This window comes from Diadema antillarum, unplaced genomic scaffold, assembly GCF_040938485.1.
Source record: "Diadema antillarum isolate AM-2024a unplaced genomic scaffold, OU_Dant_1.0 seq00000759_RagTag, whole genome shotgun sequence".
Taxonomy (NCBI): Eukaryota; Metazoa; Echinodermata; class Echinoidea; order Diadematoida; family Diadematidae; genus Diadema; species Diadema antillarum.
The window spans coordinates 979,699-1,002,473 of NW_027271650.1; the positions used below are offsets into that span (position 1 = coordinate 979,699).

Below are 22,775 nucleotides of genomic sequence, written 5' to 3' on the forward strand. Positions count from 1 at the left end.
TAAACAAGTCAGGCAGGGCTCAGGAAACAGTTTGCAACAAAAAAATTGTGAGTTGCTCAATCAGTTATGCATATAAGACTGACGTGCTCTTCCTTTATATCAATGCTGTCTATCGCGAAGATAGGCCAGGTTTGAAAGTGGGCGTGGAGGTTAAAGATTTGAACAGCCTACACAAAAGATATCTTAGGAATGTCAGTGTTATTGTGGAAGTCGTCGAGCAGTTGGTATAGTATCATCAAGCTCTAATTATGAAACAGGAATTGGTCAAAAAAGTGCTAGCATAGCGGAGAGACAGTGATATAAGTGTAGGAAGGCGTGACAGGAAAAGGTAGGGCTATCTATAAAGGGACGCTTGCTCTTGATGTCTGTCACGTCGGCAAAGGCACTGTAAACTTCTGCCAGCAAGCTCACAGACAGATGCAGAACACTTACGCAGCGTGCTTTAATTTGGAGTCACGCGACAGCAATGACAAAATTATCCAAAGACTTCTTCTTCTTGAAGGTGTTTGTATCTAGGTATGTTACTGCAGTTACATATTATTTTTGTTTCTATAGTGATACAAAGGGTTTTGTTTTTTCAGGAATGTTGTTGGGTTGTGAGTAGAGAAGATTAGGGATAGAGAGGTGAGAATTGTGGGTAGGTATAAATTGTATGTTCTTGACGTAGCAGGTTATTGCATGCATGTGTTATTGTGTTACGTTGTACCCTCCGCGTGCAGCGACTACGAGTCTGACGTTGCCACAGGTGCCAATGCCATCCCCGACATGCTGTGGAGCCTGCTCCTCGCCGACGACCACGAAGTGCCGCGCAGAGTGTCCATGTAAGAGCGCCCTCATCACCATGACATCCTCCTCTTCCCTGGCTCCGCTGGGGGTCTTTGTTTTCATGTGATCATTTCTTGCTTTCTTGTGAAATTTTTGTGAGCCTTTGGGGGAAAGTCTGCTCTTGCATGGTCTATTAGCTGACTAACCTTTTCAGATGTTTACATCATATGCACATTAGAAGGATGCATATGTAGATTACATAAATGTGCTGTTCTTTACATTGTGTTTTCATCAATTTCCCTCTGTTTTTTTCTTTATGCATGATGATTTATCTGTGTATCGCTTTTACATCAAGTGTCATTTCGTTAGAAGCAGAAGGAATCATGAGACCCTCAGCTTTAATGACCTTTTGCTTTGTCATCTAGCAATACAGTAAAACATCATCCCATCCTCCGATATATATGCATACAAAATTAGTGTGGCTATGTACTAATGCTTGATAAAGTCCGTCTAACCTCACATAACGTCTTCCTCCTCTGTGTGCTCTTTGGACATAATTTCTGATGGTATTGCCAGTTTGGGAATTAATTGCTACCCTAATGAATCTAGACAACCTAAAGCCCAACCTGCCCCCAACTCGAACCTGGATTACATCAGAGAAAAATCGGCGGGGATATTCTGCTGGGCCGAGGTAGATTAGAGCCATGACGTGTTTTTCCCTCTCTCATCATGATCGTCGGTTCAAGACGATGACACAAACTCGCCCCTGATATGATGCTTGGCTCATTTCATGGAAGACTTTGTTGCACTAAATCTGCGGGGTCCAAGTGGCATTAGTCAGGAAGAAGCCTTGATTCTGAAAGGTCTTCCCCTTTTCTGATCTGTGAAATCATATAATGTTACAGAACTCAATCACTGCAGCAGTGATGCCAAATGTCATTGGCAGCTTCGAGTTTCAGTGTATCGGTCAGAATGGGTATTGATAATAAAAGTTTTAGATTATGTCATCTCCTCCACGAATAGGTCCTCAAAACTTTACTTCATTTTCTTTCTTCTATTAATCAAGAAGTATAAATAGTTAATGTGTCACATAGTGTGCTTAACTTTTATTAATGTATTCTTATTGTCATCATTTTTTTTTTATAATGCTGAATGTTTGGATTGTTAGATGTTTCTACTCTACGTTTATTTTTGATGATATCTGCTGTCTGTATCTTTGAGGGTGACTCGTGGTTCCAGAGCATTTGGCAATCTGTTTTGATATGATTAGCTCCAGCTGAACTAATATATGTGTCACTCAGTCTGAGTTTTGCTATATATGTGTGCATGTTCCTTAATATTCAGTTTGTTTTGCATTCTTCTTATCTCTGTTCTTCAAAGTGGGTAATTGGGAAGTTATCTATCTTTGCTTGTTATTTCTTTCCATATTCAGTCCCAACTAGTGGGTAAAAAGGCAGAGAGAGAGAGAGAGAGAGAGAGCATACTGATATGATTTTGTAGTCATTATCAAGACATTTTGATATTTTTCATTCATGCCCTTATAGGATGAATAGTCATTTTCTGTATATTTCTTTTCTATATCTTTCTGGCAGAAAAAAAAATCATACATAAAAAGCTATTTCCATGTAATCTCTCAATTTACAATTTAAGCGCAGTTGAGATATAAAGTATTTTGTACCAATTCTTAAAAGATTTTGTTTGAGATAAAATTAGTGAGATGTAAATCTTCACAAATTCACAAGTAAGTGTGCTCATTTCTTCTTGCATTTATTGTTTTGTTTTGTTCGTTGTACTTACTAATCCAAAGACAAACTTTTCAGCATCATGTTGTATTCAACTTTTTGAAGTTACTTTGTAGAGTTCCATCCACTGTGTGTACATAATTGTAGAATAGTAAGACAATTTATGTCAAGTCAAGACATTTTTGTCCCTTACCATCGTCTGCCGTTCTACTGCATCATTAATGTGACAATCTTGATACTTTCAGTCAGAAATTACCTTAATCCTTTCAATGTATGCATTTGTGTTTGTGTGAATTTGTAGGTTTGGGGTCGCTGTTTTTTTTTTTTTTATATCACCAAGAAACCATCATAAAAACATTAGCTCTAGCACTAGGAAATGGTGATATTTTATCCATATCTGTACAGTTTAGTCAGTTTGATAGAAAATGTGTTTTGATGTGATTTCACGAAAGCAAAATATTTCACCTCATCTTTAGATATGCTCATATATTTAATGTCTCACTGATTATATTTGCTTTTGGATCAAATTTCAATTGAAATCCATGTTTCCTTATATATATACAGATATATATATATATATATATATATATATATATATATATATATATATATATATATATATATATTTTGATTGTATGCCTGTATGTTTCCATCAGAGAATATAAAAGCAAATAAACTTTTTCGTATAATGTGAATCCTAAGTCATATGTACAATCCATGTATTTTCTGTACTTATGCAATTGTACGCTCAATATGTTGTGTAATTCATATGATCAATACTTACATTTATTTTTATGTTTCTAAAAGGTTAGGCATCTATGTTAATATATTTCACATATTCACGTAGGTGTATGTTATATCCTGCGTGTATGTGAGCATATGATTGGTGCATATATGTTTTTATGTTTATATGTTTATATATTTCCCCTGTTTATATTTGCCCCCTCCTCCAGTGGAGACGTGCGCAAGGCCCATAGCATGGAGAGCCTGGTGCCGGGCGGGGACAAGAGCAAATCCTCCTCCATCCCGCCATCCCCTCTGGCCCCCAACAAGCTCCAGCGGAGTCTGTCCGGCAAGAAGAGGGGCGCCAGCACCAACGAGGTGGACTCAACGGGCCTCGGAGGCCGGTCGGACAAGGACAAGGGCAGGCGGTCTTCTAAGTACATCAGTGACTTACAAGGTATGCTTTTTTTTTTCTTTTTTACCTCTGCCAAGGGGGGAGGTTATGTTTCGTTACCGTTTGTTTTTCCGTGTGCAAAATAACTCAAAAAGTTTGGAACCGATTTAGATGAAACTTGCAGGGGTGGTTGAGAATGATACGAGGAAAAAATGATGACATTTTGGTAGTGATCCAGAGACTTTTTATGGATTTTATGAAGGATTTTCGATATTTTGGTAGTTAGGGTCAATGAACTTGGGAGTTTAAGCTGCACATTTTTTAGGTTTTCATGCGCGCACTAAAGTGCGTGCTCTAGTTTCTGGTAGGGCGAGGCGCACCACGCAGTAGAGGGTTTAGGACATAACAAAGGCTTCAGTATTGGGAAATAGGGTGATTTTGCAGCATGCATACGTATGGGTGGAAATCACTGATTGCTATGGAAGAGCAAGATCATCAGTGGAAGTTAGCTGTTTGGCGTAGGTCTGCGCTCTCAGAGTGCTTCTCTAGTTTCTTTTTATTCAGATTTCTTGTCATTTCCAAGGTATCGACGTGACCACTTCAGCTTTATCTGCTGACAACTATCTCTTTCGTTTTCTTCAGGTTCCTTCTTTTTTTCCTCTTCTTTCATCAGTACTATGATACTCTTTCCTTTTACAGCCTCTTGCTATATCATCCATAGCTTCTTCAAAGCACTCTGCATCGATCTGTAACAACAAAATTGCTCCTAATATTACCATTCAAGGCACACATGTAAAGTTCACATATGCATTACAAAGAAACGGGGACGTCATAGAACAGTATGATATCTTACTGTGACGCAAAAGAAAATAAAACAAATTGCAAATGAGAAAAGAAAATAAAACAAATTGCAAATGAGAATACCTCACCTGTAAATTACAATGTAAATTGCTGGATATTTTCTCTTGAGTGAGGAAACCATTGAGGGTGATTATTTTCTCGCTGTATTTGAAAGCAGGCCTGCTGAAGTTGGGTTTTCCCCTTCTTTTTGCTTGGGTGTTGTTTTCCTCTCTCCATGTAATTTCTTTCTATTTTTGCATCGTCCTGGGCCTTGTTTGCTGCGTATCACTTTCCTCTGAGTGTTCTCTTTTATTCTACCCATCTCTTTGGCCTCTTTTTTTTCATTTGTCTACCTATGTAGCCATTATGTATTTGAAATTTGAACACAGGTGTGCCTGCACTCGAGTGCAACAAGGGCATATGTACACTAAAAGAAGTTAGAAAAAAGCAATGCCCCTTTGCCACTCAACAGATTGTTGAGTGGCTTTTTTTTTCTGTTCCTTTTATTTCCCTCTCAGCTTGATTTTTCCTCTCTCTCTCTCTGTCCGCTTCTCTAACTCATGGATTATGTAGTGTGCCTGTGACAAAATGGATTCCATCAGCAGCCACAATGTATATTACAGCTACAGAGCCTTTCTCCTTTGCTTTTTGGTGCATTTGCAGTCCTTGAAATCCCTATACGTTTGACATCCCTGGTTTTTTTTTATCCCGGCTACTTTCACAAATTAGTGAGCAGACCAGGCTTAAGTTGATTGAGTATGATATGACCAAAAAAAAAAAATCAATAATAAAATAAAGTAATGAAAAAGGAATCAAGTACAGACATACAAATATCAGAAAGAGAGATAGAGAGAGAGAGAGAAAGACTGACTGAAAAGACATGAAATGATACTGATAATATATGACATGCATTCCTTCCATGTTTAAAAAACTAAGGGGAGTACATTGACTTATGTAACCTTGGTCTTCCATCAATTCTGTCTAGCTTTGGAGGCGGGGGGGGGGGGGGGGGGGGGGGAGGGGGAGTAGGCAGAGTGGGGACATCTTTTTTGCAGCTTTCATGAATATTCTATGTGCACCTTCCAGTGCAGAGCCGGTGAAAGAAATGTCATTTGATGTAATGGTGCGATGTTGGAAGGATGATAGTATCTTGGTTTTGAGAACTATTTTTAGTTCATCTATGGACAATCAAGGCCGCAAGCGAAGAGATCTGCACATTAAAAAAAAAAAAAACGGGAAGGAATCAGACGTTGAAATTCATTTCCTGTGGGAATCTAATTATGGTTTTCATGCAGAAATATGCATCAACCTAGACTCTCCATATTTTTTTTTTTCTGTTATGGACAAGATTTTTCAGATAAAAGAAAAATCTTAACCATGAGTTTGAAAATATATTGGAAGTGTGCTGCACTGAAGTATTCCTGGTGTCTATTTAAAGAGAGGGTCAGCAGTACTTCAAGTGGGTGTCAAGAGATATAAGAGTCAGTACAAATTTTTACCACCAGCATAATGCACAGCTGGTTACGCATGCTCATGTAATGTATGGTGAAGTCTCCAATTTTGTCATGGTGTGAATGTGCTATAGTAACTGTTCACCAAGTATGATTGCCATAGGTGTCAGCTTTGTATATCAAGTCAATTCATTTAACTGTGAAGTCTATAGCTACTTCATTAAAGTTCTATTTCCAAAAATTGCAAGATGATTTGAAGTCAGTCTCATATATCTATTTCTTTCCTTATTATCCCATTTATCTTGCTCTCATCTCTGCTTTAAAGTAGCTATGCAGAATTCTCCACACTGGGGCAGCCATGGCTGAGAAAAATATATAAAACTTCAGATATATATTGTAAAATGTGTGATTAATTTCCTGCAATAAAGCTGAAGAAATGCCTCATATATCAAACATTGATGGGGATGGGGCTAGGAAGAGAAACCAGTGACATGGGGTGCATATCGATAGATGGAACCAACAAAAGAAGATGTACAAATGATAATGGCTCATCTATCTGTTTTCCAATGTGCTTATAAACTCCAAAATGATCATCATCTCCCCTCTCAGCTCTCTTTGAGGCGGTCGAGCACCAGGACCTCGATTCGGCCAAGCTCCTCCTCGACTCCGACGGTCTGGACCTCAACCAGCCCAACGGCGACGAGTTCACCCTCCTCGACATCGCGGTCATGACCAACAACATGCCCATGTCCAGGCTGCTGCTGTCGTACGGCGCCCGGGAGAATCCTCGATGTGAGTGAGGGAACGATGCTTTAAATGAGTGGTGATAGTGTTGATGGTGATTGGATTGTTCACGAACTAGGAACATCAAGATTCAATTTCCGTAGCAGGATCATTTTGGGCTCATTGGCAGCCTTGAGCAATCCAGTAATGATGATGATGATAATGATGCTGGTGATGGTGAAAAATATGGAGGTGAGGAAGACGTTATTGCTGATGATGGTATGATGTCGGTCATGGTGGTAAAGATGAAGGTGACAGAATATGTGATGAAAATGGCCATGGTGATAGTAATGATGAGCTATTCCTCCTCCATAAACAAGTTTTCAGTGTGATTATTCTGAGGAAATGTCTGAATTACCTACCTCTACAATGTATTAGCTGATAAAAGGAATCTAATGATCAGGGCTGCAAAAGGGATGCATGAACTTTAGGCTTCAGTCCTTGCATAACCTGCTACCTTTTACTCTCACCAGAGTCTCTCTCTTTCTCTCTCTCTTCTCCAACCACAGTCCTCTTGAAGGACGTCCGGTTAAACAAGCTGAACACCCTCATCAATGAAGCTGAGCAGGTCATCCAAGACCTGACCACGCGAGTGGTCAACGGTTCCGGCAACAACAACGCGTCCACGTCAAATTCCAACAAGGTGAAGACCGCGCGGCTGTGCTCATCTTTTTGTGGGCAATAGATCCACAGATTGGAAGAGTCTGTTTGTTTGTTTTATGCAGTTTAACTGAGTCACTGTGCCCCACAAAAACTCTCTCAACAATCTCCATGGTTGTTGAATCATGCCGTCAATCTAGACATGGAGGCATCAAAGTTGAATATGTTGGCATGTCATCCTACTTTCTCCCAACTACAGTGAGCACAGCCTGATTTTATTGTTGTGATTAATACCAAGTACCGGTAAATGTTCAGTGAGAGTATTTGGGGGTTTTTTGGGGATGTTTTTTTGATCGGGATGATTTTTTATCCAAGCTATGTAATGGAAAGGTGATGTGGCTTTGCCCACTTCATGAGTAATACTCTATTCTAGTTTATGTATTATTCATAAACTTTGTGATCAAACACACGCACACAAGAGCTGTATATATGAGAAATTGAGCCTTTTTTTTTTTTTTGGTTGTCTCCAATTATTGCAATGAAAAGCAATGATCACTGAAAATGGTGAAGTGTTGTTATTCCCGTCTGGTGCCATCTCGTGAAGAGGAGGCAAAGCGCCAGACAGATAGCAAAGTGAGAGATTGTGAAAGTTCTCAGAAAGATATGTCCAAGGGAAAAACATCATCAGATCTTTCAGTTGTGCATAAGCCCTTCTACTCCAATGGAAGCACATTTCAATCTCATGCACTGTGCAGAGATGGTACACCAGTGCACTCCACAAAGTTTAATTTCTTTCTACTTTTTAACTTTATTCTATGTCATGACTGCAAAAGATGTTTTTTAAACACACAAAATCTACTAATATTTTCCAGTCTGCTTCACATTTTGAAACCAATCATTACAAATATTTCATTCAAGACATGTACTGATCATGATGATAATGATGCTGAACAGCATTTATATAGCACCATTCATCTGTATAGAACATTCAGACGTGCCCTGCTTCCACAGTATGTCACACATTAATTGCTGGAAAGTTACTGTAAAGATAGGTCTTTCCAGTAGTTCAGATTGTGAGGTATTGAGGTCTTGTGACAATTCTGTAGATGTATTCTGTATAACCTTTGGTGTGAAGGAGATAAATTACTGTATACGCCAAATATTTCGTGAGGTTTTTACTTTCACGAATTTTGAAAGTCAGGCGCTATTAGCAAATCTAAGGACATGAGAAAATATTGACTCTGATCCCGATATGAATGTGACATGCACACTGTTCTGTACTGTACTCCACGATCGCAAATTTAACCCCTCATGAAATTGTTGGGAAGTCCTGATTTGCGAAAATCTAGACTCGCTAGATATATGGCATATACAATATGGGAGAGCGTTCTAGTCACTTTTCCGCATGTTTTCTTTTTGAATTTCGCAGGACGCAGATCGTCAGCTGATAGACTGGGAGTGGAGATACAGGTTACTCAAGAGAATGAAGACAGGCTTTGAACAAGCGAGTGAGTACTTTGCATGTATGAAAGTGTGTCTCTTTTGCTCCCACAAACATCCCTTGCTCTCTTTTTCTATCTCTTATTCTCTGTCTGTCTGTCTGTATGTCCATCCTTGTGTCCGTCAGTCTGTCTGTTCGTCCGTCCTTCCATCTGTCTGTCAGTTGCTGTCTGTCTGTCTCTTTCTATCTTTCTGTATCTGTCACTCTCTCTCACACGTACACTTACACACATACACCCTCTCTGCTACGCTCTCTCTCCTTCGTCTTTGGTAGGTCGCAGAAATATCACAGAAATGTCATTTTTGTGCCCTGAAGATGAATGCAGGGAAATGGAATTTGTGTGCATATTGCCAGTGTTGTGGGGTAAAACAGTCAGGAAAGCAAGCAGTGTCTGATCCGTCATATTGATATCTATATACATATCTTGTTATTCATGCTTTGACTTTTCATTTTCACGCGATGCAAGCACTTCATGGATAAGATGAAGGATTGTTTGTCAAATTTTGATAAGTTTAAGCAGTGACAGAATAGAATTATTTATGAGGCTCCAGAATACTAGCAGTTTTTCCTCGCATTAAAAATAGCACAAGTAGGAGTAGGAAGGACAGAAGTATGGGGGGGCAGTTCATGTTTGCAGGGTTTCAGCATTAAATTAGATTGATCTACAGATAGCCTCAACAAGGTACTTTGAGTATTAATTATAGGTGAAGGAGCAATTGATTGTGGCGAATAGAAGCTGAGAAGAGCTATTTTTGGTCACATGACATGCGCAGACAGAACGAGCCTTGGACTAGAATACTCATTTCATTGTCATCGCTCCATTTTCCCATTTTGATCTGGCGGTCCTGTTATCTCCTCGCACAACATATGTGTTTCCTCCCAATCTCTTCTCTTTCCTTGCTTTATATCTCCCTCATTCTGTAATGATGTCCACCAAGGAGATTATGTTTGTGCCAGTGTTGGTCTGTCTGTGTGTCTGTTTGCAAAATATTTCCAAAAGTTGTGAACGAATTTGGATGAAACATACGGGAAAAGTTAGTTGAGAATGACACGAGGAGCTGATGATTAGATTTTGGTAGCAATGTGGACCACTGTCTGGATCCAGGAAATTTAAAAAAATGTTCGTTAAGATTTATCATCGGCCAATAGGCAGACAAATGAGGGAGTTCAAACTGCACCTATGTAAGGTGTACATACTTGCACTGAGTACACACTCAAGGTACAGCATGCAGAAGCTGATGAGGTAGACTCTAGGAAGGCTTCTTTATCAGTTATAGGAGAAAGAAAAAAAACTGACAGATCAGAGGGGGGAGGGTAGTGGAGAGATATTGTTAATTCAGATAACTTAGACAGACTTGCCATAACACTTTGGCGTAATTGATGTTTTGTGGCTCATTCGATATGTGAGTGTGTATAATCATGCCGATTATGAAGTAATAGAGAAGTAATTGAGTAAATGAATAGATAAACGAATGATGAAAATCAATCCTGAGAGAAAAGAGGAGCGATAGAGAGTGGGCAAATTCAATTTGTGCGAGCAGACAAAGATTGACAAATGTACGACTCTGATTGCTGCATTTCCTGTGTGGACTCTGGCAATTATCACGTCTGTAAACTGCTTGTGACACGTACGGCAGTCACACGTACGGCAGCCACTCATGCAATTGATAACTTCCTGGATATATGAATGTATTACCTCCAAGCTTGTTTGTTTGGTTCGGTTCAGTTTTGTTTTGCCTTGTAAGTTGCATCTGAGCACCTTGTTATGCTGTGGGTATCTTAATGAAGGAAATTGATTGTATGTTCGGTATCTGCCACTACTTTGGCTTCTTTTCAGACAAGTGTTATTTTGTTTGGGGAATTTAAAAAAATCAACTGTCCGTTTTAGTTGCAATATTCTAGCAGGAAGTCACTGCCATGTCAATTCAAACCACAAGGAATTGAGAACTTTGACAAGAAATTCATCTCCATTTTATTAAAAAAAACAACTATACCAATTCTTTTTAAAGCCCCTTTTCTACATCTGTTTGATACTTAACAACTCAAGCAAGTTTAGCTAAGAGAGGTTGTGACAGTGTGATCTCACTGTCTAAAATCTTTTTTTTTTCCCTCGTATTAAAAATTTGTATGCTTTCTTAGATAAACTGCAGAAGCAAAGCACATGAGTAGCCACAGAAATGTAGAGGCTTTCTGAATACATTCAACCACAAAGTGAACTTTTGTTTGTGCCGAGAATTTAGAATCAAACTTACGGGTATCACCTTTCTCCCCCTTCCAGGAGTACCCGACGTACCAGCTGGTGTCAGAGTCTACACGGCCAGCAGCTCATCTCTGCTCGTCACGTTCGAGGAGCCGCTCAACATGAACGGAGCAGCGGCAACAAGATACAAAAGTGAGCAGCAACCTCCTTGTTTTATATCTCTCTCTTTCTTACCAAATAATTCCTTTATTTCTAACAGCCTGTGGGTGTTGTATTTGTATTTGTGATTGTAATTTTACCTTAGCCAAGGAAGATGTTTTTGCTGGTGTTGGTTATAAAGAGCTTTGGATGAAACTTGCAGGAAAACTTGATAATGACACAAGGAACAGATGATTGATTTTATCATTGACAGACAGGGCAAACGAATGAGGGAATTCAAGCTGCGCATACATATGTATATATATGAATATCCTCATCTCACTGTTTGTCTTTCTGTATGCCAGTTCATAATTATTTGTTCATTTTGTTTCATCTAAATTCTATATATTCATACATCTTTCTCTTTGTCTATCAATCTGTTGGCTCTTTCTCTCTGTTTTCTACCTCGATGTTATGCGTTTATCTGATCTCCATCTCTTCCTTCTAGTTCCTTCCTTTCTGTATCTCTGCTTTGCTCTGTCTCTCTTCTCTTCTATATCTCACTATCTTATCTATTTCCCTCATCCTTGTTCAGTCTGTCTGCTTCCTCTATCTCTCTCTCTCTCTCTCTCTCTCTCTCTCTCTCTATATATATATATATATATATATATATATATATATGTATATATATCTCTCATTTTCCATAATGTATCTCTCACTCTCTTTTAAGTCTCCAATACTTCTCTTTCTCCTCCATATACCTTTTCATATCTGTGCATTGTGTGTTCCCTTCCCGCCTGCCAGTCTGTTCTATTTTCTCACATTGTGTTTACAACATGTTTACGTTAATCTCTAGAGTCTAGGAGGAACATCCCCGCAGTAAGGGTTCTTGATGGGGTTTTTTTTCCCCACTTTCAAGTGTGAATGCTCAGCAACAATGTATTTATAGTTTCTGTTATCTTCATGTTTTTCTCCACTTTCAAGTTTCCTCTATTCCCTCATCATTCTAATGCTGCAAAGTTTTTTCTCTTCGATTAAGTTGCCATTTCTATGAAAAGTTAGACTGGAATGTGAAGTCTTTGCTACGCTTCCCATCTATTCTATTTGTATCAAATCATAGTATTATTCCCTTGTTAATTCCTCCTCAAGTACTCCTCACGAAGACTAGACACCCACACCACTAGCCATACCCCCGCACACTTGATGCAGAATTCTTGTGACGGTATTGATGCAAATCTGATCGACCCAATTCCTGGGGAACTCTCACCCCGCACCACTTCTGATATAGTGTGCCCATCTCGTGCCGGTCCCCACGTCACGCGCGAGTCAGGGCTGACACCATTTTTCTCACCCCCAATCGTGTCTTAAGAGTAGAAGAGCAACAAGCCTGTTTATATATATATATTTATTACCTGCCTCTCTTCTCTTACTACCTCCTGTTATTGGCATCTCGGATTTCTCCAAGTACTTCCTATCAGCCTCTGGTTGTTTTAGATTGTTGCGGCGGTGGGTAGCAAACAGCACTTGCACAAAAATAGTCCTTATTGGCCAAAATAGGCATTATCTGTTACTCTCTCTCTCTCTCTCTCCCTCTCTCTCTCTCTCTACATCTCCGTCTAGTCATCTATCTATTTATCTATATAGTTATCTCTCTGTCTATGTAGTTATCTATCTATCTATCTATCTATCTATCTATCGATCTATCTATCTATCTATCTATCTATCCATCCATTTATCTCTCTATTTCAATCTTATTGACTCGCTTACTTCATGAGACCAGAAGATGTATCCCAGATATTACCCTTTCCAGTCTGTGGCAGGTATTTTCTCTTTGTGAAATAAACATTGAAACAGGAATATATTTGCACCCCTGTTTCTTTTTTTTTTGGGGGGGGGGGGGAGGGGTTGCCCGTTCATGATGTCATTATTCTTGAAACATGAAATTTGAATAACAATTACAGAATATCACTGATGTTTCCACATTACACAGAATTTTGTGATATTCGTGGCAAGAGATTGAAAGAGAATAAACAACCTTGAATTCATATCATCATCAAAACAATGCTCAAATTCAGAGGCCCGTATTCTGCTAAAAACTTAGACCCGAGTTTAAACCCACGCCTGGGTCTAAAGTGGGTTTTTGGGGTTTAAACCTGAGTTTAAACCACCAGTTTAGACCCAGGTTTAAACCCAGGTTTAATTTGTATTCTACTAAGTCCAGCTGTGGTCTAAATTGGGTTTAAATTAAACCTACCATGGAGGAGGTTTATTTCGAGTTTAAATCGAGTCTAACGATGACTGGTGCAAAGGGTACCAGCACACGGATCAATGCCAATGGCACAAAACGAGTGGCTGGCTGCTGGCCACACGTACGCGAGTACACACGAGATACACCTACTACTCGTGTACTAGTATAGTATATACTTGTAGCAAATTGTACACTTAGAAGAGACTCGAGATCTAAATGGTAGCAATACTACTACCTAGTACTACCTGTACTAATACGTTAGTCTAGATAAGCTTTAATACGATGAAAATAACCTGAAGACTAGACCAAGAACTCAATGTAGGACTAGAGGGTAGAGCCTGAGGTCGATTTGGCATAGAATCTAGTTTCTGTTAGATCGAGAACCTAGATCGATCGTAGGACTAACGTTCGGACTAGTTAGTAGGAGTAGGGTCCTACTAACGTTTATAGTAGAACCTATTCGAATAGCTAGAGTACATTATTGTAACGTTAGGACTAACGTTAGATCTATTAAAAGTTAGGTTAGTGTGGTACGGTAGGTAAAATCTAACGTTAGGCCTACTTCTAATATCGAGACAGGGTTGATAGTAGATCTAGGTCTAGATTTAATTCTAAATTTTAGAATGGTTTCCATTTTTATTAACTGACAATCTTAAGAGAAAAGCTTTTATTCAATTTCCTACCTCAAAGTCCTGGTTTGATCAATTGCCTGTCCATTCCGAATTCACGATTCAATCAACATAAAAAGCCATGTCCCATCCAGCGCACACAGCAACTGTGCCGCCGGCCGGCGCGGCGCGATGGATCTGCTGGTACTGAGCATTCAAAGCTAGCTAGCCAAAAATATGATAGCGCTACGCTATTAGACGCTTACCATGTATCCTGAGATGTGCGTCGCACACGTACACAAACTGTACAGTATAATCACAGTGCTTCACGAGTCGTCGCAAGCAAAAATACAGCATGCCCTTATTCGACATAAATACCCGTAAAAACTATTCAAAATCCAAGAAAGTCACGCTCATGTGGCTGATACACTGCCAATAATAAATTTAAGTGGATTTGCGGAGAGAAAAGTACTCAGAGAGGGAGAATTTCTTCTTCCATAGAGGGCACCATGGTGGCTTGACCCAAGACTATTTCGGGTTTAATTTAAACCCGAAATAGACTTGGGTTTAACTAAACCTCGCTAGCAGAATACAAAATTAAACCTCGGGTCTAGCTAAACCATAGGTGAGTCTAAAATGGGTTTAAACCTTGGTCTACAGTAGAATACGGGCCAGAATGTTTATGTGTGTTTGTTGGTGCTGTAAGGGTCAGTGGAATAATGTCTTATCAGTTAAAAAAGCTAAAAATTTGTGCAGAATGTCATGAAAAATGGCATCAATAAGGTAAGCTATTGAAATAATTCCCATTCAAATTTTACATGACACTTTTTGTTTTTTCATGTCTCCAAATTTATGAGGAAATCATCTCAATTTTTGTATCATATTTTCTTTTTTTCAGTTGAATGGAGCCAGAATGAAGACTTCTGTCCTCTGTCTGGGGAACATATACTCTACCATTTCAGGAGCCTGAAATATACCGTACAAGGACTCTCACAGGTAAGAAATATATTCTTCTACTTTCTTCCCTCTTTCTTCTTCTTCTTCTTCCTGTTTGTGCTCTTCTCCTCTTCTTCTTCCTCCTCCCTCTCCTTTTTCTTCTTCATAATCTTCTACTTCTTCTTTTCCTTTTCCTCCTCCGCCTCCTCCTCCTTCTCCTCCTTTTTTTCTTCTTCTCCTTAGCTTCTACTTTTCACTATAAGCTACCAGGCATTTGCCTTCTTCGTTTCGTTCAGAGTTTTGTTTTGATTGTTCTTTTTTTTGTCGGTGAAATCTTAATCATTTACCCCTTTGAAGAAAATGACAAGCTAGAGTAGAGAGACAAGGTTTGAAAGAATGAATGATTTTTTGTTTCCTCTGTGTAAGAAATGATGTATGTTGTGTGTGTGACTGCAGGATTGCTGTTGTGAATTCACTCAGTTTCAGTAGATATGCATTCTTTGGATGTTAACTTGTTAATTCTGGATATTTAGTGCATAATTCGATTAACTTATGAAAAAATGTAGAGATGTTCTGTTTGGTTTACATGGATAGATGTCATTTCGTCATATGAAAAGTTTGATTGCTTAAAACTTATGTGGATTATCAATCTATAATGTGTGTGTTGTTTTTGAATTCTTCACCAGTAGATCTGGAATAATTTTACAGTGAAAAAGAGAATTTTTAAAAAATAGCTTTCTTTGATACCCACCAATGACATATTGTGCTCATAATCCCTTTGGTACAACATATTTAATTTGATTGAATTGATTTAAAGTTACTTGACTTTGTGCAAAACTTGAGGGAAAAATGCGTACATTCTCTCCAAATTGAATTGTAGGTGATCTGCTACATTTTTGGTGAATGATTTTTTTTTTTCAAAATCAGTTTTAGAGTTATGTGTAGATGAACTAGTATCATGCATTGTGCAAGAAGCCATTATTGGTATTGGATGGGTTATTGATCACAGCCTTAACTCGAAGAGTCAATCATTTTTTTTTTTATTAGCTGTTGTCTGGTGATGTTTGATGTACTTATTGAACCAGAAATTGAGTAACTGAATTTAATTTGGTTATACGCGACGTGTCAGATACGTAGAAGAGCGTGGACTCAAATAAAGAAGGGTGTGCAAGTTAGTTCTTTCAGGCTGAACAGGACGTTAAAAAAGTGATAATCCAGGAGAGCGGGTCAACATTGTTTAGAAGAGGATTAGATCATTAAACGAGAACCAGCCCATGTGGATTTCCTGTTGTCACTATGAATAGACACCACTCGGTTTACCTTCAATTAATTGTGGGCCCTGGGAGGTTCGAACACCAGCACTCGCAGCGTCTGTTAAAATATCACTGGCGAATATCACCGTGGTCCATTTTGCTATCTGAATTTGTAGAATTCTGCTGGTGCTTGTGTCTGTCCAAACACAATGCTGTGAGCTAGTCTAGGGTGAAAGTGACAGCTTAGACACATGTGTCCTGTTATTAAGCCCTTTGTCATGCTCCCACCCCCACCCCGGCCATCAAGCAAGTTACGCCCTTTTGCCACAGTCCTAAACTGCTAAGACTCAACTTCATCCTATCATGCTCTTGGTCCCTATCGTGTCAGTAATGCCCTTTTGCCATATATCCAAAGCTATCAATTTATTCTGTCCTTCTGTCATACATCCCAACACCCCCCCCCCCCCCACCAAGTCAGTAATGCCCTTTTGCCACATTCTCAAAGCTGTCGAGGCCCTACGTCCTCCTGTCGTGCTCTTGATTCCCATTGAGTCAGTAACGCCCTTTTGTCACACTGCCAAGCCAGTGGAAAGCGGATATCTCATTCCCTTTCCAAGAGCTGCCTCCAAAGAGCTCATCAGCTTATGACGTCTGATATTTAAAAAGAAAGGAAAGGGAGAGGGAGAGAGCGACTGTGTTCTGATCCCCGTCCCTCTAAGCCGCCTAAACCCATCATGGAAGCACCCTGGCAGAACGGGCCTTCTAAGTCATCCTGCGGCGCAAGATGATCAGCCGCAACAAATCTCTGCACGTGCGGCATGCACTTTGCAGGGTTGGGAGTCAAGATTGGCGCTAGTGTGCTGTGATATATTGGGACTTTGAAAAGGATGAGGAGAAACAAAAAAGAGTGCCCACCCATAGCGTGTAAAACCTCTCCCAGACATTTTGAATACCAATTTACTAAAAAGATTCTTTTCTTCTTTTGTTTTAATGGGTCAAGATGCATGGTGTTTGTAACGCAGAGCGCTAGCAAAACCTGAGAATATTCAATGTAATCAAATGTGAATAAGTTTAAAAGAAAATGAGCCTACCAATGTCATCAATAAATGTGACTCTTCAGAAATAGATTATCTGTTATATTTCACAGGGAGAGATAAGCCTAGATTCTTCATAAAAACTTTGCAATCAGAAAACAAGGGAGATATGTATATTTTGTGTCTGAGGGTGAAAATAATTCCAAGCTGTAATTTGCCATTTCTGCTGCTAATTGTGTAATTTTGTGATGTTGTTCAATCTGACTTGTCATTGCAAATGCTATTGTGGCAATATTAGAGTGCATCACAAATGGGTATGTCCCTTTTAAATTTTATAAAGTCTGTGTGACTGGTCGGAACTTTGAATGCAATTAATTCAGATACAGCTTTCTGCTTGTCAGGGCATGTTGGTTTCAAATTGCTGCCATAGCCTGATAGAGAAGATCATGAAAGCACTTAGAAAGTTTGTTTTTGACCATTTTTTATGCTCTCCTTTTTTGTGGGGGGTCACTCTCAGCACAGTAAATATAGCAAGGCAGTTTAATATTGGATCCCGGCTGCTTAAGAGGGCCAGAAATAGCCTCTACGATACTGGGGTCATATATCACTGCCTTCCTGTTTAGGTCGGGGTATCACTCTGACTTCTTTGATCTGTCCCATTGGAGACAGTATTGCCACCTTCGAAATGACCGAGCGTAAACAAACATACACGATTTCTCATCCGTCTTATGTTCTCGTGCGAGGATTTTTCTCTAGTCTCCTCATTAATAGCTGATAACTGTCAATCGATGAAATAACAACTTGCAATCCAACAGGTAATTTTGCGATGGTGAATAAACATTCAGATTTTTAAGAGATATTCCCACCTCGCTCTCGCCAGTTTCATGCAGACACCTATGCTCCAAGAAAATGTCTGGTCTAAATATAGTCCTATGGACGTTTGCTCATCTATTGCCAGGTTTGTCAGTATCAAGTTTCCAAATTTTGTGGGCTCCAAGTTGCACTTGGAAAATTTGACAGAGTGGAACTCAGAGAAATATTTAGATACCGAAACAGGGGGGCCCATTTATACTTACGATGAAATACAGTGAAATAAGTTGAAAAAAAAAATAAACGTGGAATTTGGGGTGGTAATTCAATCTTCACACAAACTATTCGCATGAAATACGCATGTCACACACAAAAAAAAAACCATCCACAATACAGCAGCATATTTCTCTTGTGATCTGACAAATTTCCTTTCTTCTGCCTGAAGGAGATATGTATATCTGTGCAGTGCTTAACTCAGAGGGATGTACTTTTGGGCCAGAAATACCATGGTATTTTGTCAATGAGAATGGTCCCAACCGAAATACCATGTGGTATTTCGTCACTGCGAAAAAGTGACAACAAATTACTGTGGTACTCGATACCACAGTAATCTTAATGTGAATGCAGCAATACTGTTACATGTAGACAGAAGAAGGAGGGGGGGGAAGAGAAAAGAACGAAAAGATGTGATAAAGGAAGAGAGACAGAAGGAAAAGAAGGAGAGCAAGAAAGAAGGAAGGAAGATAATGAGAAGAAGAAATGTAGCTGGAGAGAGACAGACACATTGAGAAATCTACCGAAACAACCTGCAAGATCAAAGCAGTCAGACCGGCATAGATTTTATCGACTGGTGGTTTGTGTCCAGCAGGCTGACTCCAATCCTTCCACCAATCCTTGACTGGAAGGGGTGAGCGACATCGTGTGCTCCTGAACGAGCGCTGTCTGCGAAATCTGTTGGGAGTAGCGTATTAAAAAGGAGGGGGGTAGATCACTCATAAGGAAGGCAAAAGGAGACAAGGTCTAAAAGCTTTGAATGGGCACAGTGGATGTCGCAGGCCCTTTTGGCTCACTATCGTTGGGTTTCCTCCATTGTTTGGCAGCTCCTTTGTCTGGCCCGGGTAGCTTTTGTCAGTGGTACAGGTTAGCCAACTGTGCCTTTCATCTGATGGAGACTTAAAGGAGAAAAAAGATCAGACAGGGGGTTTGGTGGCATTGATTGGGGCGAGAAAGCTTTTGGAAGGGTGTAGAAACTTAGGTAATGGGGGGAATAGAATCTTGTTGCAGTGCCAACAGGTGAGAAGAAAGGGCAAAATTGGTTTCTCAAAGGGAGAAGAGAGAAGAAACAAGATTACACTCTCAAGGAGATCGTTAGGTGTTATTAATTTTTTTTCTCTCTCTTTTGGGGAGGGTTGTAATCAGAGTGAACAAAATGCAGAATGAGATTGTAATGTGTTGCAGCCATTGATGGAATCTCATTTGTATTCGGTGCAGGTGAGACTGTAAGGTTTCAAGGGTTGGGAGTTGAAATAAGAAAACTGCTTTTAGGTTTTTACTGGTACTTCTTTTTTTCTCCTCTTTCCTCTTCTCCTTTTTTGCCATCTTGCTCTTATGCACCTCCTTCTTCTCTTTCTCATTCTTCTTATCATTCTTCCCTATCACCACCATCTTCGTATATTACTTCCCTTTTTCTTCTTCTGTTTCTTCTTCTCCTTCTCTTTCTTTTCCTTTTCCTTCTTCTCCTTCTCTTCTTCTTCTTAATTCTTCTCCTTCTTCTTCTTCTTTTTCTTCATCATCTTCATCATCATCATCTTCATCTTCTTCTTCTTCTCTTCCTCATGTTGTTCTTTCTCTTTTTTTCTTCGCCTTTCACTAGTGAATGTGACTACCTTGAAGGTGAGAGAAAGAGAGGTCATATAGCCAAAAGGCAAATCTGTCATGCATGTCTCATGTCGAGTAGACTACAATGCTGATACTTCAAGGTCATTTTTATGTCTGCGTCGCATTAAGCACTGCTTTGAGAAACACTCAGCAATGAAAAATATTTGTGGAGACAGAGAGACAATGGGTCGATGAAAGATGCCAGACAAAAATGTGTCAGGATCATGGTTGGCATTTGGCAAGACAATAGAAGGGAGTATATCATGAATCATAGTGGAAGGTGATGAGTTTTAAAAGAGAGACAACTGATGTGATAGTGAAGAAACCCTTAGAGATGGCTTAGGTAATCCTCATTTGCCATTGACCAAAAGGGTTGGAGAGAGGGCGACATATGATGCTATATTGTATAGAGCCATCTTAGCCGTGTCCATCGGTCCATGTCTAACCGATTGATTGGGTGCGGAAGAAGAAAAAGATAGAAGGAGAAAGAAAAGTGCCTCGGGACACGGCGATGGAGGGGGTAGGTCAACACAAAAGGGTGTAGTCACATAGGAACGGTGGCGTACCCTTCTTTTGTTCCACATTGCCACTCCACAGGGGCAGAGGGGACTGCGATGTGCAATATTTGTTGCCGAGCTTCAGCCCCACTCTTTGGAGGGGCTGTAAATGTCAGGCGGTAGTCGGCAAACAGTGAGTAACTGCTCACTGTGGGACGTTATTTTTGGCGAGAGCCTCGTTCCACATTTAGCAAATAGTGACGTTTGGCGTGTTTGCGCAAACTTTCAAAACTGTCGCCAACCCGTGGAGTTTATGCCTTGTACAGTGAGAGGAGGAGGAGCAACCCTTTGCTATTTTGGTGTGAAGTGAGGAACTTTTACAGAGCAATCGCTGGGAATTAGTTTGCCGGATAACCACACTCTCTTCCGAACATGGGAAGGCTGTGTATGGATTTTCTTTCCAGCAACGTCAAGTTTTTGCACACAGGATGAAGCGCTCAACGAGCTGGTCGGGAAAGGCAAGTAATGATTTGAATGAGCCAATGCTGAGACATATAATGGCATGTTTATTGTTGCCTTATACTCCCCCTTTTGAGGACTGTACATTGAGAATCGGCCATGTTCTGTGCCACACGTTTTTCCCCCATAGTGTGTTTCCATCGGTGCATGCATTATGATACCCAGAGGGAGCTCTATGTCACTGGTTGCTCAGCTGGACAATAGAAATCATCCTCTACCCCCTCCCCCAGAAAAGAAGTAAATCTTCTTAAAGATCAGCATCACCTTGTGGGCATACAAGTGTGCTTGTATCTGATGGTATAAAACTAAAGTGGGTCATACTTTCTGTACATACAAGATCTTCAAAACTTACTTTGGTGTCAATACTAGAGATTAGGCATTACTGTATTACATGCTCTTGGCCTTGAGTCTTCTTACCCTCGTTACTACTCAGCACGAACCAGGGTACTTTGGGATCCTAATTTGGCAGCCCTTCCAGGTAGCACAGTAATGGACTTCTGATTTCACAATGCTCTTTTCTTTTCTTTTTTCTTTCTTTGGGGGTTCTTTTTTTTTTTGTTCATCTTCTTGGTCACTCACGTATTCCAAGCTGTGGCCTTGCATGTGGACCCATAACATTTGATGAACTGCATTTGACATCATGATAGCGTGTTGCAGATTTCAGATCGAACCATGTCCTGGATCTGTCATGATGAATAAAACTTTCTTCTTTTCTTTTTTTTTTCAGTCACCAGAGATTTATTGCAAGTGTCTGTTGCATATTATCACTCACACATAGGGCAGGTGGACAAATTTCTTTGTCTGACATATTGCGCACTTTACAAATCATGTTGTCATTTTGAATAGATGACACGACTTGCTGACATGAAAAGTGTGTGTTCATGTTCGTTCTTCTCTATTCAATATCGATAAAGAAGAGGTGGCAGGGGATCTAGGTTCTAAACTACAGTCACTGGAGTGTCTGTTTGTTGGGCTAAAGTATGAGAAGACGCATAATTGTATGACAAAATATAAACATGATATGATTGTACAGTGATGTGTTGTCGAGTGATTTGCAGTCATTACTGCAGACATTCACTTAATGGAGTGTATAGGAGTCCATTTTGGTGCACATGCCGTGCCAGAGTGACATATCTGCAAGATATTATGGCACAGAGCCATTTTCACTGTCTATGAACTTATGAGCCCTATCTCTCTTTTCTTTTTTTTTAATAACGTGGTTCATTTCATTATTGATGTTGTTCCTGTTATGTATTGTTTGAAAGTTGTTGTTACTGTTGTCATCTGCTGAACTTCTCATGCCTATATGCCTCTATACCTATCATTATATGTTTCTCACACTTGATATATTTTATTGCCAATCCTGTATAAGTCAGTCATTTCACAATTAGGTGACACAATTCAAGTCCTGGAAAATATTAGTGTATCTCTTTACGTAGATTGTACAACATTTTGATTGATCTCATGGTATATACCTCTAGCACCTGTTGTTTATTGCCAGTGAAGGGAAATGAAATGTTGTTGATTTTATAGGCACTTGATTAACATAAAGACCCTTTCACAGTGCTTCCCTAAAGAGGGATATAAAGCCTAATGGAGAAGAATATTGATTGAGAAGTACCATGTAAAATCAGGAGGCCTAGCTTGGGAGGGGGAAGTTGAAAGTTACCCGAGAGAACTGGTCGATTGTCGCGCACTGGAGTGATGATCAGAATCTGACTACAAACACAGTTGAGTCAGTGCATTCTTGAGGGATTAGACTGACAAAGGGAAAGGGATTAATGGCCAGGTAGTCATTGATTTAGGAAGACTGACTTATGCAGCTGTCATATGCCGCTAGTGGATTAATTGGTAA

The 22,775-nt window shown here is 39.7% G+C and overlaps 1 protein-coding gene across 1 annotated transcript in view; it reads left to right on the top strand.

Moving 5' to 3' along the window:
• LOC139738610 (ankyrin-repeat and fibronectin type III domain-containing 1-like) overlaps positions 1 to 22,775 on the top strand; it is a 68,997-nt gene that overhangs the window by 24,257 nt on the left and 21,965 nt on the right. The window contains exons 4-10 of the mRNA XM_071649226.1: positions 720 to 821; positions 3,461 to 3,687; positions 6,525 to 6,707; positions 7,208 to 7,341; positions 8,728 to 8,806; positions 11,078 to 11,191; positions 14,892 to 14,989. Of these exons, the coding sequence (XP_071505327.1) occupies positions 720 to 821; positions 3,461 to 3,687; positions 6,525 to 6,707; positions 7,208 to 7,341; positions 8,728 to 8,806; positions 11,078 to 11,191; positions 14,892 to 14,989 (937 nt within the window). The remainder of the gene's footprint in view (positions 1 to 719; positions 822 to 3,460; positions 3,688 to 6,524; positions 6,708 to 7,207; positions 7,342 to 8,727; positions 8,807 to 11,077; positions 11,192 to 14,891; positions 14,990 to 22,775) is intronic.